This window comes from Eutrigla gurnardus, assembly GCF_963514095.1.
Source record: "Eutrigla gurnardus genome assembly, chromosome: 15".
Classification (NCBI taxonomy): Eukaryota; Metazoa; Chordata; class Actinopteri; order Perciformes; family Triglidae; genus Eutrigla; species Eutrigla gurnardus.
In genome coordinates this window covers 14,010,744-14,024,998 of record NC_139938.1, presented here as the reverse complement: position 1 = coordinate 14,024,998, position 14,255 = coordinate 14,010,744, and the positions used below count along the sequence as shown (strand labels likewise).

General features: G+C 46.3%; 1 protein-coding gene across 1 annotated transcript in view; it reads left to right on the top strand.

The window, feature by feature from the left end:
• Positions 1-13,815, top strand: part of dchs1b (dachsous cadherin-related 1b) — a 75,311-nt gene extending 61,496 nt beyond the window's left edge. The window contains exons 12-29 of the mRNA XM_084029293.1: positions 723-1,163; positions 1,405-1,700; positions 1,828-1,943; positions 3,849-4,088; positions 4,500-4,625; positions 4,772-4,981; positions 5,469-5,725; positions 5,832-6,038; positions 6,140-6,536; positions 6,671-6,784; positions 6,921-7,132; positions 7,438-7,589; positions 7,765-7,895; positions 8,124-8,410; positions 8,712-8,853; positions 8,963-9,134; positions 9,222-9,631; positions 9,721-13,815. Of these exons, the coding sequence (XP_083885419.1) occupies positions 723-1,163; positions 1,405-1,700; positions 1,828-1,943; positions 3,849-4,088; positions 4,500-4,625; positions 4,772-4,981; positions 5,469-5,725; positions 5,832-6,038; positions 6,140-6,536; positions 6,671-6,784; positions 6,921-7,132; positions 7,438-7,589; positions 7,765-7,895; positions 8,124-8,410; positions 8,712-8,853; positions 8,963-9,134; positions 9,222-9,631; positions 9,721-11,768 (5,958 nt within the window). The 3' untranslated portion in view covers positions 11,769-13,815. The remainder of the gene's footprint in view (positions 1-722; positions 1,164-1,404; positions 1,701-1,827; positions 1,944-3,848; positions 4,089-4,499; positions 4,626-4,771; positions 4,982-5,468; positions 5,726-5,831; positions 6,039-6,139; positions 6,537-6,670; positions 6,785-6,920; positions 7,133-7,437; positions 7,590-7,764; positions 7,896-8,123; positions 8,411-8,711; positions 8,854-8,962; positions 9,135-9,221; positions 9,632-9,720) is intronic.
• Positions 13,816-14,255: the final 440 nt, after the last annotated feature.

Below are 14,255 nucleotides of genomic sequence, written 5' to 3'. Positions count from 1 at the left end.
GGTGTTGGAGTGAAGTTATGGTGTGTGTGTGTGTGTGTGTGTGTGTGTGTTGATGATGAAACCAGAGCTTGTTAAAATCTGCTTTGATCTGTCCCAGAACATTATCGAACCCCGAGGCTACTGCTCTTGAGTGGCGAAAGCCCCTCTGGCGCTCACTTGTTCCTCAGCTGACCGGATTGCTACATCATGGGGGCATTTATTGCTCTGCATTGTTTGGACTAGAATATTGACAGCTTGCATTACACCCGTCATTATTTTGTCACAGGTCACAAGCTGCGACTCTCATCTTGAAGCCAGAATGCGTCAGTGTCAGGACTTTTTACTGGAAAGGATTCTACATGATGTCTTCATGCACAATGAGGATGCCTGTCAGGGGTTATTATAATAATAGCAACAAAACAGAAACAGATTACAGACCAAGGCTATGTTTAGGGATGGGCTGGGATGAGAGCCATATAGCTTCATTGTCTGCAGAACACCAAAGGAAATGAGACCCAGCAACATACACAATACAGCATTAGCCTTGACACTTTGCTTCTATATTTGGTTGAAATAATATATTGAAAAGTTTTCACAGCTTTTTTCACTCTGTTTTCTATGCAGATTATTATGGAAAATAATTTCAAAATCATTATTTGCATGACATGATGTGAATTATTATATTAGTTTAAGACATGCAAGATTAAAATGAGTCTGTTTGAACCTGGTTTCCTTTCCTTCAGGTTCTCAGCTCCTCCCGCTCCAACCCCAAGCCCAACATGCTCTCCATGACCCTGAACACAGTTGAAGGAGCCGCTCCCGGCTCCATCATTGGCTCCGTCCGCTCACATGACCAGCATGCGTCGAATATGTTGGAAGGTCAGGTGACCTACCTTGTTGTGGGGGGCACAGACCGCGATGGGACCTTCATGGTGGACCGCTTGAAGGGCGACGTGTACCTGGTGCGTGAGCTGGACTACGAGAAGGGCTCGAAGTACAGGCTGCACGTCGAGGTGTCGGACTTCTCGCAGGCGTTTCCCAGCAGCCACGTCGTGGAGCTGGATATCGACGTGCAGGACAGCAACGACCACGCTCCCCAGTTCACAGAAGACCCTGTTACCATTGTGATCCCAGAGAACATGGAGCCCGGGGCTTCCATATATACTTTCCAGGCTGTGGACCAGGTGGGAAAGAGAATATAGTATCTGCTGACAAATAGGTGCAATGTTAACCCGTGATTGATATTTTCTCATGAGCTTTCAATCATATTGGACTTCAATGGGATTTTCTCAAATTTCATCCACTTGCTGATGAAAATACAATAGAAAGTCTATTCAAAAGTTCTATAAAAGTAAATTTCTATATATTTTTCTATTTCTTGTCCTTTTCCTTGCTAAATTTTCCTTTTTTCTAATTCTTTTATAGGACGGCAGTGGACCCAACAGTGAGCTGCACTATTCCATCGAACACTACTGGCCTAACACGGCTGACCTCCTGACCCTCGACCCCTCGAGTGGAGTCCTGACCCTTGGGCAGAAGTTAGATCGCGAGTCAGCACCTTCCCTCTACCTTGTGGTGCGGGCCACAGACCAGGCGGTGGATCCCTCTCAGAGGCGCTGGGGTTCAGTCACCGCCCGGGTGTTCGTGACGGATGAAAATGACAACGCTCCGGTCTTCAGCTCTCCGTCTGCAGTCAGCGTCATGGAGGATCAGCCTGTAGGGTGAGTCTAACTCTATCTACACAGATTTATTTCAACCAAGAAGCCTGTTAAAAAGTAATCAAATGAATTTACTAGCTTGAAAGTGGTCTTTCTACTCTGGTATTTTAACTTGTATCACTATTGACAGGTTTGTGATTTTGTACGTGATGGCTCGAGATGAAGACGAGGGAGAAAATGGCCGAGTGTCGTACAGAATTCAGGCCGGCAACAGCGCTGGTCGCTTCAGTTTGAACCCCAACACTGGTAAGCTTATTTGTGTAAAAATATTATAATGTTCCAATAATACTGTATAAGAAGGTCTCTGGAAACTGGGGATTCCCCATAAATACCCAATTTACACTCCATCAAGAGATGATTACGGCAAACTTCACCACATCATGCGTTTCAAATCCCGCTTTGAATGCTTTACCACAGTCGGAGTAGCATGTGGCCCTTCTCTGTGAGGGCTCCATGATTGATAGATAATCAGCATCCCACCCGGGGGGAAGCCCCCCTGGATGAACAAAACTTTCCAGAAGATCATAATTACCCAGTGAAGTGCTGCGTCTATAGGGTCCCAACTGCTAAAACACTCATAACCCTCATAACACGCTATACTCAATGGTCTTTCACTGCCTGAGAGCAATATTCCGCTTGAATAATGCTTCAGTGTCCTTTTCTTGACGGATTTCTTCATGGGAACCAACGTTAATTTGCCGCGAGGGACGTGGACGCTCTTTGATATCTCTAGATGTGTATGTGTAATCTGGTCATAATGGTAGCAGCTGGGTGGCGTGGGCGTGCTCGGCCTGCCTTCGATGGGATTAAGAACCATCAGACAGACACCTAATGCAGCTTCCAGATGGAAGAAAGTCTTTACTTCATTACTGTCGAGTGTGTGGTGCATTTAGCCGGGCTTGATTTCACTTCTGGTTTGTTTCTCAGACTGTGCGGTGTTGCGCTTATGGTTGATATTAGCTGTAATATCAGATTAGCATTGTTTTGTGAAGACATTTACCAAACTTCCTGGCGAAAGCTCAGAGCATCATTAGCCTTATTACTGCTTATAAATGATATGTCTGCTCTGCCAATATGAACCTTGAGTTATTTAGCGTTACAGCTGCTTCATGCTAGTTTTATAACCATTTGGAAGTTAATGTTTCTCATACATCGCTTCATTTCATCAAAAGGAGCCTTAATATTGGATAAAATATTGTATTAAGGCTATTTGGAACATAGATAATATATTCTTTATCAGCTATAACATTTGAGATCTTTGGTAGAACTAAAATAACATTTCTCATGAGTTAGCACATGGAACATTAGCAAAGCTCATGGGTAAGATCACATTAAGCGTGCTGTGTGGTTGGTACTGTATCAGCAACACTAAATCGACTGCAGAGGAGAACGCAACAGTAAATGTTTTGCATCTGTTTGCATTTGGCTGCAACATGGGAGCTATATAGCAAAACCCCACAGCAACATCAGAGCCTCAGCTTAACACAGACTGCATGTGTGTTGGCATGCTGCAGCCTTTAGAAATCACACACGCCTCTTAGGCACCGCAGGCCAGTTAGACTCGTAGGCTACGCTACTGTGAGCAGTACACACACACACACACACACACACACAGACACACACATGCACTTTTCATATTCCCACTTGGACTGACCCTCCTCGTAGTTTGGGTGATGACAGGGGTGTGGGGTGTCGACATAAAAGGTAGAAGAGTAACTGAAGCCAGGGTCTTAGAAGTGGTGGTCTTATTCACAGACTCTATGGGAACCAGCTCGATTGATATGAAACACACACGTAAACACAAACTAATGCCTTACAGATTCAAAAGCTAACTGATACAGTGATGTGGGCAGATAAAAAAGAAAATTTGAGATTTGACTTGGTGTGTGGTTCTGCGCAAACTTCTAGACCCTACGTGTTTCACTGATAAAGCATTGATTTATACTCAAATGCATATTCAAAGTGCCATAGTCGAATAGCCTGGCTGTGGTCTCACACCTACTGTGGAAACTCTCATAAAGCAAAACTAAAGATTTTGTTTTTACTGGTCCTTCTAGACATACAAATACACACACTTAGAGAAAAATACATTTGAAGTGATGTCATCCAGGAAAAGTGTTTTTACAACATGTTCCCTTTTCTCTCTTGCAGGCTCTCTCTCCATTCTCAAAGCATTAGACCGGGAAGAGCAGGAAGTCTTCAATCTGACCATCGTGGCAGAGGATCATGGGATGCCTCAGCTTTCCACTTCCCAGGTGCTGTGTGTGCAGGTGATCGACGTGAACGACGAAGCTCCGTTGTTCCAGCGATCAGAGTTCGTGGCCCAGGTGACGGAAAACCACGGCCCGGGGACGACTGTATTAAAAGTCACTGCTACTGACCGGGACCAAGGTTCGTTTAAACATTTCAATAATCCTTCAGTCAGTATACTGGAAATGTGGATGCAGGTACAATAGGACAAGAATAAGTTACAGAAATACATAGACTTTCTAAAAGTAAAAAAAACAACATGTAAAATATTGAATTATTCTCTTTATATTCTATATTTGCTGGAGGAACACAGGAACACACGTCCTTTGGTCAGTAAGAATTATGGATGAAGAGGATAGAGCTTCAAAAGAAACAAAAAGTTCAAAAATTCACTAAAGGAAGAATGAGTAAAGAAGTACAGCTGATTTACAGTACATATTTTAAGAGCTATCTTTTGAACTACTCACTTTCTTATTTTATTGAATATAGCTTATTTGCTTCATTCCCAGTTTGGCAGTTTGCCCAGCACTTAGTTTAATCTTTTCAATGCAGGTTCTAATGGCCAAGTCACATATGGAGGTGTGACAGAGGAAGGCTTCATCATCAACCCTGTGACGGGAGTCATCACCACCACGAGGGAACTGGACGCAGAGCTGCAGGATCACTACACACTCACTGGTACTACTGCATCCGTCGTCTTCCCAACTCTATTCACTCTTTCATACACCAACGGATCTCAAGTTCATTTATTCCCACAGAACACCACAAGTAGCCTCTGTCAGTTTCAAATTAAAACCGGCTTAACAATGTATATCTCTGATCAGTGTACGCCAGGGATGGAGGGCTCCCTCCTAACTTCGCCAAGGCTGTAGTCCGCGTGGAGGTGCAGGATGTCAACGACAACACTCCGGTCTTTGCGAAGTCATGGTACGGACTGGAGGTGCCGGAGAACCAGGCCCCCGTAGAGCTTTGCTTTCTCAAGGCCACAGACCCCGACTCTGGTCCCGGTGGAGAGCTGGAGTACAGGATCACTGGTGAGGAACTGCTGTTGTGTGTCCAAACCAAGTCTTTTATTAGAATGGGTTAAAAGAGTGATTTAGTTTACCACAACTGCAATAATGGCTGCGCGTGTGTGTCTAATGTGGAAACTAACAACATCCTCGGTGAGACAGTGAATGCTTTTAAGGATTAAAACGGTTTAAATGTACAGAATGTTAAGAATCGTGTTTGCTTGGACCATTTTTGGTGACATCTAGTTAGCCTGTTTGGTAGTTTGGTCTACATTATTGGAGAAAGGTCATACATGCATTTGGACCAGTGTATTACTTTTGACGGCGCTCTATTCCTCCCTAACTCGCTCCTGGCATTCTTCTGTCTCATTTCCAATATAGAACTTTCCATTTACCTGTCTGGAGCCCAGTCGATCATTTGCCTTAAGTGCAGAGTTGGCAAACTGGGTCCACATAAATGCTTGGATTTTAAAGATGTTTCTTTCTTCTGCCATGTGAATTCTCCAACCAGCTGGTGACCCTAATGGAGATTTCCACCTCCACGCCAGCACGGGAGCCCTGTCCGCGTCGCGCGGCTTAGACAGGGAGACGAGGGACCAGTATACCCTGGAGGTGGTGGCCAGCGACCGGGGCAGCCCTGCTCTCAGCACTACCGCCACCGTGGAGGTCCGAGTCCTGGATGTCAACGACAACAGCCCTGTGTTCAGCAGGAGTAGCTACTCTGTGGAAATGTCAGAGGATGCGGCAGAGGGGTCCAAAGTTCTGGAGGTAAGCAGAAATTAGAAGATGCTTCATTCAAAATATATCACAAACTTCTCACATGTCAACAAATACTCATTTAATCCAATAAATCTGTATTTCTATCTAATTCCAGGTGTCAGCCACAGATGCTGATAGCGACCTGAATGGGAAGGTTTTGTACTTCCTTAGCCGTGAGGCGCACGGAGCGTTCAGCGTGGATGAGAGCACCGGCGCCATCACCACATCGGCACCTCTGGACCGGGAGAAATGGCCGTCATACAGCTTCCAGGTTTTTGCAGTTGACCTTTCACCTGCTGAACCCAGGAACGCCTCTGCTCAGGTAAATGAAGGGTTAGATGTTTATGATTTAGAAGATTTGAACGCTTATTGGAATAGCAGTGCATTTTGTATTTAACTGACATGTGACCTCTTTCCTTCTAGGTGACGGTCACCATCCTGGACGTCAACGACAACACTCCCTTCTTCATCCAGGATCCGCTTGTCATCGAAGTGTCCAGCAGGCATTCCCAGCGGGTCCTGGCGACCATGAAGGCCGAGGATAAAGACTTTGGAGCCAACGGCTCCGTTTTTTACCGCTTCGCCATGCCAGTAAAGGGCTTCAGCATCAACTCCTTGACCGGGGAGATCCAGGCCACCGAGCCACTCGGGGATCTGACCCAGGCCCAGAGGACCCTGATAGTGGAGGCCATGGACCAGGGCAGTCCGGCTCAGTCGGCTCAGGGGGTGGTGGTGATTTACGTGAAGGAGGTGGAGTACGACGGCATTCGTTTCTCCAGGAACGCCAGAGACGTCAGCCTACAGGAGAACGCTATAAAAGGTCTGACACTGATACTGCTTTGTTTGGGATTAGAATAATGACATCAGTTTAATGTTTTCCACTTTACATTTTGGTAGATTTATCAGCTGTCGATGTTAAGAAATATTCTTTCTACTCTGCTTCAAAAAATCCAGGCACAGCTGTGGCTCAGGCTCAGGCTCAACACCCAGATGGCACACGGAGGGGTATCAGCTACAGCCTCTTCAGTGGCAACAGAAGGCAGGCCTTCAGCATCACCTCCTCAACAGGTGAAACTCACAATAAAACATTTTAATTGGCCCCTTTTTTAGTCATAAATGTGTATGTGACAACTTAACACATCAGTTGAATGTGTTTAATTTTGATGATTTCAAATGACAATCATTTTCCCACTCAAATCTTCAGGTGAAATCATGGTGCAGAGCTCCAAGGGTCTTGACTTTGAAGACACCCCCAGACTCCGTCTAGTTGTGAAGGCTGAAACGGTGTCCTCTACTTCTTTCATGGCTATCAACCTGATCCTGCAGGATGTCAATGACAACCTCCCCCGCTTTCAGCTGCAGAATTATGTGGCCTACATGAGAGAAGCACAGGGATACGAAATGCCAATCATACAGGTACTTCCAAATATAAAAAAAACTGCATAATAAACTAGAAGGGCACTCTGAGAGCACAGACCTCAACTAAGGCTGTTTCCATGAGAAGAATCAGGTGTTTGTCCAAAGTCTAATTGGTTCTTCCTTTGCCCGTGCTAGACCCTTCCACTAAGTTTCATGAAAATCAGGCCAGAAAAAACAAAAATATAACCTCCTTGGCGGAGGAAAGAAATTCCACAGTCAGGTATTAGGTTTGCTAGAGTTTCCTAAGGGTCAAAATAAATTCTCATCATTCATTCATTTTCCTCTCCCTTACCTTCTGCCAGGTGATGGCTGAGGATGTGGATCAGGGCCAGAATGGTCAGGTGACCTACTCCATCCAGTCATCAGGCATAAGCGGCCTGTTCAAGATCGACCCGATGACAGGAAGCATCAGCACAGCGGCCATCATGGACCGTGAGATCTTCACCCAGACCAAGTGAGAACGCATATGTGGTTGAAAAGATCTCACGAGAACCACTCTATGTGCACATTTTGAGGATGGATATGTGTTTTCCCTATAATAAATGTTTGAGCTGCTACATGGTGGTGTACAGAAACAGCCCATTATGTATACGTTTTCTCTAACCTCTTTTTTTTCTGCCCACCCACAGGCTTGTTGTTACGGCAACTGATAGAGGAAGTCCACGATTGGCTGGTTCAGCCACATTGACAGTTATCATTGTTGACCAGAATGACAACAGTCCCACTATTCCCTTGCCCCAGGAAGTCCGCATTCCAGAAAGTAAGTGCTTTCATTTAAAGGGATTTTGTCCTTTCTGTCCTTTATTATTGCCTTATGTAGGCCAGCTTACAGCATGCATGCATCAAATTTATAAAAACAAATCTGTCATCAGAAAAACCCTGTGTGTGTAGAATGATGATTGTGCAACAATATAAAAACTGCAACAACAAAAAAAGCATACTTCTGCAGCTGACCGTTTTTTCTTCAATCTCCCTCTCCACCTCTCAGACATGTTGATCGGCACAGAGATCACTCTTGTGACGGGCAATGACGTGGACTCCAGTCCTGCCCTCTCCTACTCCCTGCAGCTGGACCCCACAGCTCTAGGCAAGTTTGGAATTCACCGCTACGGTGGAGGCGTGTCACTCACCGCCCCGCTGGACTTTGAGGAGAAGACGTGGTACACCCTGACCGTCAGAGCCACAGACAGCCAGCACCAAACCGAGGCTAACATTACAATACTGGTGGAGGATATTAACGACAACGCGCCCACATTCACCCATGATCTCTATCAGGTAGGGTGTCTTATAAATCAAACTGATGCTCTTTCTTTATGCAGCTATGTTGATTACATGTGTGTTTTAAGAAGTCTGAGGTGTCCATTGCAGAGTTCTTACTCCCTGAGGAAAATAAGTGTGATTACATGTTTGATTTCTACACACCTTATAAGGTTTGATCGGGAATTAAACTTCAGAAACAGTTTCTCTCCAACAGACTATATTGTACTTGTAGACACAGTTTTTATGTGATCCGTTGTTGGGTTATTTGTTTCTTTTGCCCTGTTGCTCAACTGTTGTTAATATCTCTGCATCCCAGGTAATGCTGCTGGAGCACACGCCAGCAGGAAGTGTAGTTGTCACGGTAACAGCAACTGACAGGGACTCGGGGGAGAATGGAAAGATCACCTACAGGGTGATGTCTTCGACCCAGGAGGGATTCTACATTGACCCCAACAACGGTGAGCAACCCAGGCTTCCTCCGTGATAAATGAATGTTATTCTTTAACATTTTTAAAGGACCTTCCCCTGCACGATGTCTGAACCCCTCTCCCCGCCTTCTTTCTCCAGGGACCCTGTTCATCAATCACAGGGCAGAGTTTGACCCCGAACGTCCATCAGTTAGTGTTGTTATTGAAGCTTGTGACGGAGGTGAGCCTCCACTCTCCTCCCTCACCACTGTCCAGGTCCAAATCACCGACGTCAACGACAATGCTCCTGTGTTTCACCAATCAGAGTACAGGTCAGCCTGCCGTCAATAGATTCCGGATGCGTTATGGTGTATCCTCAACAGCTGGCCTTTAAAAACGTGATGTTCTTTTGTCTGCAGGGCTACAGTTGCCGAGGATACCATCCCAGGGTCAACGGTTCTGACTTTTGAGGCCTTTGACAGCGACCTCTCTCGAGAAAACTGTGGCTTCGACTTTGCTATTGCCACCGGCAATGAAGGAAATGCATTCCAGATTGAAAGCAGCGTGCGGTTCCTGGAGGGACGGGGCTTCCAGACAGTTGGGACTCTGCTGTTGGCTGAGGGGCTCGACTTTGAAACCAAGCCCCTTTACAACCTCACAGTGGTGGTGTCGGACCGCGGCGTGCCCCAGAAGAGCTCGTGTGTCGCTGCGGTGATAACTATCGGCGATGTGAACGATAACCCGCCGGTGTTCAGCAGAGCAGAATATACTGTGTCACTAAGTGAGGGAGCTGCCGCTGGGACTGAGATCATAAGACTGACTGCTACTGGTGGGCATTTTTGTATTTATCTCACATTATTCCTCTCTTACGTTGTCTCCCAGTTAATTCATTGGACTCTATTGCTCTCTTTTTGCCAGACCCAGACTCAACTCCCAACGCCGAGGTCCAGTATACTATCAGCTCTGGGGATGAGGTGAACTTGTTCACCATGGACCAATGGACCGGAGCCCTGCGGCTTCAGCAGGCACTCGATCGTGAGCACCAGTCCACGCATATTGTCATCATCCAGGCCACAGATGGACAGGGTCACTTCGCACTAGCGCCGGTCATTATCGAGGTCAAGGATGTAAATGACAATCACCCCTTCTTCCCAGTGGAAGTCCTGACCGTCAGCATCAGAGAAAACCAACCAGCGAACTCAGCCGTGACCGTCCTACATGCCATAGACCATGACACAGGGGTTTTTGGCCAACTGAAGTACCACATCATGGAGCGGTCTGCGGCGGGGAGAGACAGCTTCACCGTGGACCGGAACTCAGGAGAAATCAAAAGCAAAATTCCCTTTGACTTTGAGAAGGTCAACTCCTTTAACTTCGTAGCAGTGGCGGTAGATTCAGGGAACCATTCGGCCACTGTGACTGTACAGGTGTTTGTCACGGGTGAGGATGAGTACGACCCACTCTTCACATCCTCCGATTTCTCTTTCGAAGTGCCAGAGGGAGCTAAGAAAGGCCAGAGCATTGGCCAAGTCCAGGCGAATGATGAGGATGGAGGGGTGGATGGTATTGTTCTCTATTCTCTTCCCACCAGCTCTCAGTACTTTGATGTAAACAAAACAACTGGGGTCATTTTCCTCAAGTTGGACGGTTCAAGCAGCCGTAGTAGCAGCGGATCGGGCCGCTCCAAACGGGAAGCCAGGCTGATGACCCTGGATGTGAGGGCTCACAGTCCTCTAGATGCATCCCGCACCACTACAGCCCAAGTCTCCATTGATGTCACAAACACCAACTATGGCCTGGCCACCGATGTCAACATCCTGCTGATTAGCATCATTGCTGTGTCGCTCGGTTTCATCATACTGCTTGTGATCATGGCTGTGGTCGTCTTCCTCGTCAAGTCACGCAGACGGAAGAAAGCCCAGGATACAGGAAACCGAACCGCTGCCTCTGGAACTGCTCTGCAGAAATTGGATGATTGCAAGTCGGGGCAAGGAGGGGAGAGGATCTATCACCAGGCCTTGCCGGGCTACGCTGGAGATCAAGGCGGGGCTGGTGGTGGACCTTACACTAGAGGGGGCTCGCTGGATCCCTCTCACTCCAGCGGAAGAGGATCAGCTGAGGCCGCGGAGGATGACGAGATCCGGATGATAAACGAGTACCCCCGTGTCGCCTCCATCACCTCGTCCATGCAGGAGCACATCTCTGCCAGAGGACCAGACTCTGGGATTCAGCAGGATGCCGACCAGCTCTCCGATATCTCCTGTGAGCCTGCAGCTTTGGAGGGTAGCACTTGGTTCAAAGGAAAGAAACTGGGGGGCAGTCTTAGTGGGACCTTGCTCTCTGGCCAACTCCCAGTCTACAGGGACGAGGCAGGAGGTTACCTAGGAGCAGGCCGTGGCCTCAACATTTCCCTCCCCAAGGATTACCCCTTCCCTGAGGACGGCAAACCTTTAGTGGATGGCTCCCTCACGGCTATCGTTGCCAGCGACGAGGAGCTCCGCGGCAGCTACAACTGGGATTACCTCCTCAACTGGTGCCCTCAGTTCCAGCCTCTGGCTAATGTCTTCACAGAGATCGCCAGGCTGAAGGACGAAACTGCCCAGCAGAGCCAGAATCCTCGCCAGCCCTTCCAGCCCAAGCACAAACTGGATCCCAAACCTAGAATTGACCCTCCGCCACTCATCACATCAGTTGCTCACCCAGGGGCCATGTCAGTTCCCCCCAAAGTCCCTGTGATTGGACGGACATTCCCCCACTTGGCGTCACTCCGCAGGTCCCCGATCAGTCACGAGGGGTCCATTTCATCAGCAGCGATGTCCCCCAGCTTCTCCCCTTCGCTGTCCCCTCTGGCAGCCCGATCTCCGGCTGTTTCTCCCTTCGGCGTCAACCAAGGGCCCTCGGCGTCCATGATCAGCACCAGAGAGCCTTCACTGGACCAGAGTCCTGATCGCGAGATGAGAATATGATGGAAACATTTGAAAACTATTTAAGGAAGACCTTTTTTAAGACAGACAACCTGAACAAAGCACGATGAAGCGTCCTTTTGGCTTTTTCATGGACCAAAAGAAAGCAATCGGAGACATCGGTTGTACTGTCATTCTCAGAAACCGTCGTTTTCATCGTGAGAATAAAGGTTTCACGGATGTCCAGACGGGAATGTTGCGACGTTTTGTTTTTTAAGTGTCCGACCATATGAATCCTGGACAATAAAAACCGCCACAAAAAACATACTTAACCTTCTCCTGGTAGAATATTTGCATTCTTTGAAGTACTTCCTTTTGGTCTGCAGTGTTACAGGAATACACAGAACGTGTGCCTATGTTGACAGGACCAGCCCACCCTTCCATGTCAACAGTGACGCAGGTCTCTATGAACTGATCGGGGCTAAGAGGTCAATTGAATGTGCACTTACCAAGCCCTGCAGTCAGAGATCCCTTAGTATGTAGATAGATAGATGTGTCGTTTACGTGTTACCTCGCTGGCTGGCCAGAGAGCTAAGGACCTCGTTCCTCTCTTTGTGTCTGTGGACATTTTTTTACACTCCAGTATTAAACTCATCTGGTGGCCTCTGTTAAAAAAAAATGGCCTCCTGGACGGACAAACGGTGTGTTCACAAGGACGCTTGATCCATTGAACTGGCAATGCATCGCACAGTGGAACCACAATGGAGATTATTGTTGTTTTCTCATCACTTCAGACGACACTTCTTTTTGATTTTTACTTTTATATATTTTTATATGAAATTATGATTTCAGATCGGGAAATGCCATTATTCCACATGGAGGGGGTTATTGTTTTTGTGTGTATTTGCATATATGTATATTTGTATGTATGCAGGCTACGTTATGTACTGTATGTGTCTCGTAGGTTTTTAGAGACTCTTGTGACAGTGAGTGAGCGGGACGCATTGTGTTTTTAGCATTATTTATATGAAAAGAGGACTTGCTGCCACACTTTCGACAGTAGGAAACCAAGCACAGCTCACACTAGGCTGCGTCGTTACCTTAAGATTTTTTTCTTTTTTTTTTTTGTCAAACTGTAGATCATCCTTAATCCAAAACAGCAGCTGGATGAAAACCTGTGATCAATCTAAATGCCTGCTTCTTCAGCAGTTCATCACTTCTGCTGTTATGCATAACAGCACATTCCCTTTTTTTTTTTTATTCAGGGAGAACTCAATTTGCTGATCGCCTCTGTCTTTGACAGAAAGTGCTTCCTAAAGTCAATTAACTTGATTAAGCTTAAATGCATTTTACTGTGAAGTTGCTCATCTCAGCGCAACAAAAAACAACATGCAATGTGTAGGCTGGGATTCTGGTAGAAAAAGTGGCATAACTTGGAGAAATGTAGCACACGAGCCAGAGTGGGAACCGATCGCCTGCATGAGCCCCGATGAATGTACAAGGATTTAGCAACCGGTGCAGTATTTATTTTCCATCTCAACTCTCTGTTCTGTGCATTTCATTGGTGTGATTCACTCATCGAGATTGTCACCGACATGATGAGGTGTTTTCTGGTTCCATGTGTTTAACTCATCATCTGCACCTTTTTTTTTCCTCCCTCCCATTGTTCATGATTCACTTTTAGTGATCTGTTTGCGTAGCAAGAGGCAAAAAAGACTTTAAGAGAGCCTTTTTTTTTTAATTCATCCATATGTATTTATCCTTCTGGTCTGTTTTTAATCTTCCGGAGTAATTGCAGCGATTGGATGTCCTTTCAAGGGATGGAGTCTACCTCTGTTCTTTGTTCGACATAAGTCTATAAATCGCCTCATGCAAAGCTGGCATCGGTTCAGCTGAGAGCTCCACGTGCCACGAGCCGAGCTCCGGCACAACATGTTCTCCACTCATAATGGTGGTGTCTCAGAAACATTTCTGCGTTGGAGGGCCTCCATTCAGAGTTCAGTTTGAGATGACTGCCATGAATGATCAGCGGAGCGAAGGCGGACAAAAAAAAAGAGCTGTACATGTATTTAAAGCAAATAATAAATTCCTACTGATCTCTTTTGACAAACTGGAGTCAGGCTTCATCTTTTTTTTCCAGAAGGGTTTGAGGGAACGACTGAAAAGTACTTAAAGTTTAACAATCTTCCAGTTATCTTAGCTGTGGATGGTAACTTTGAAGAGCTGTATTTCACTTAAGTGATTTATGAGAGGGCTGTTACTAAAGGGAGGGCTTTGGGCAGAATCACTGCAGACCTTACAAGGACAAGGGGTCAGGAGACAGAGACCTACACCCAGTATGGTCACCTTCTGGCTTTAAAGAACACCCAGAACTACTAGGCTGTAAAACTTTGAAGTAGCCCTACATACTGTATTATCTAATACAGTTTATTAGCATTATGACATTAGATTGGATTTAAATTTCGCTTGGGTTTGGTTGAATCCATTTACACTTATTTCCAACATTGCAACATGCAGACAATATAATATACAATAATATATATATCAGAG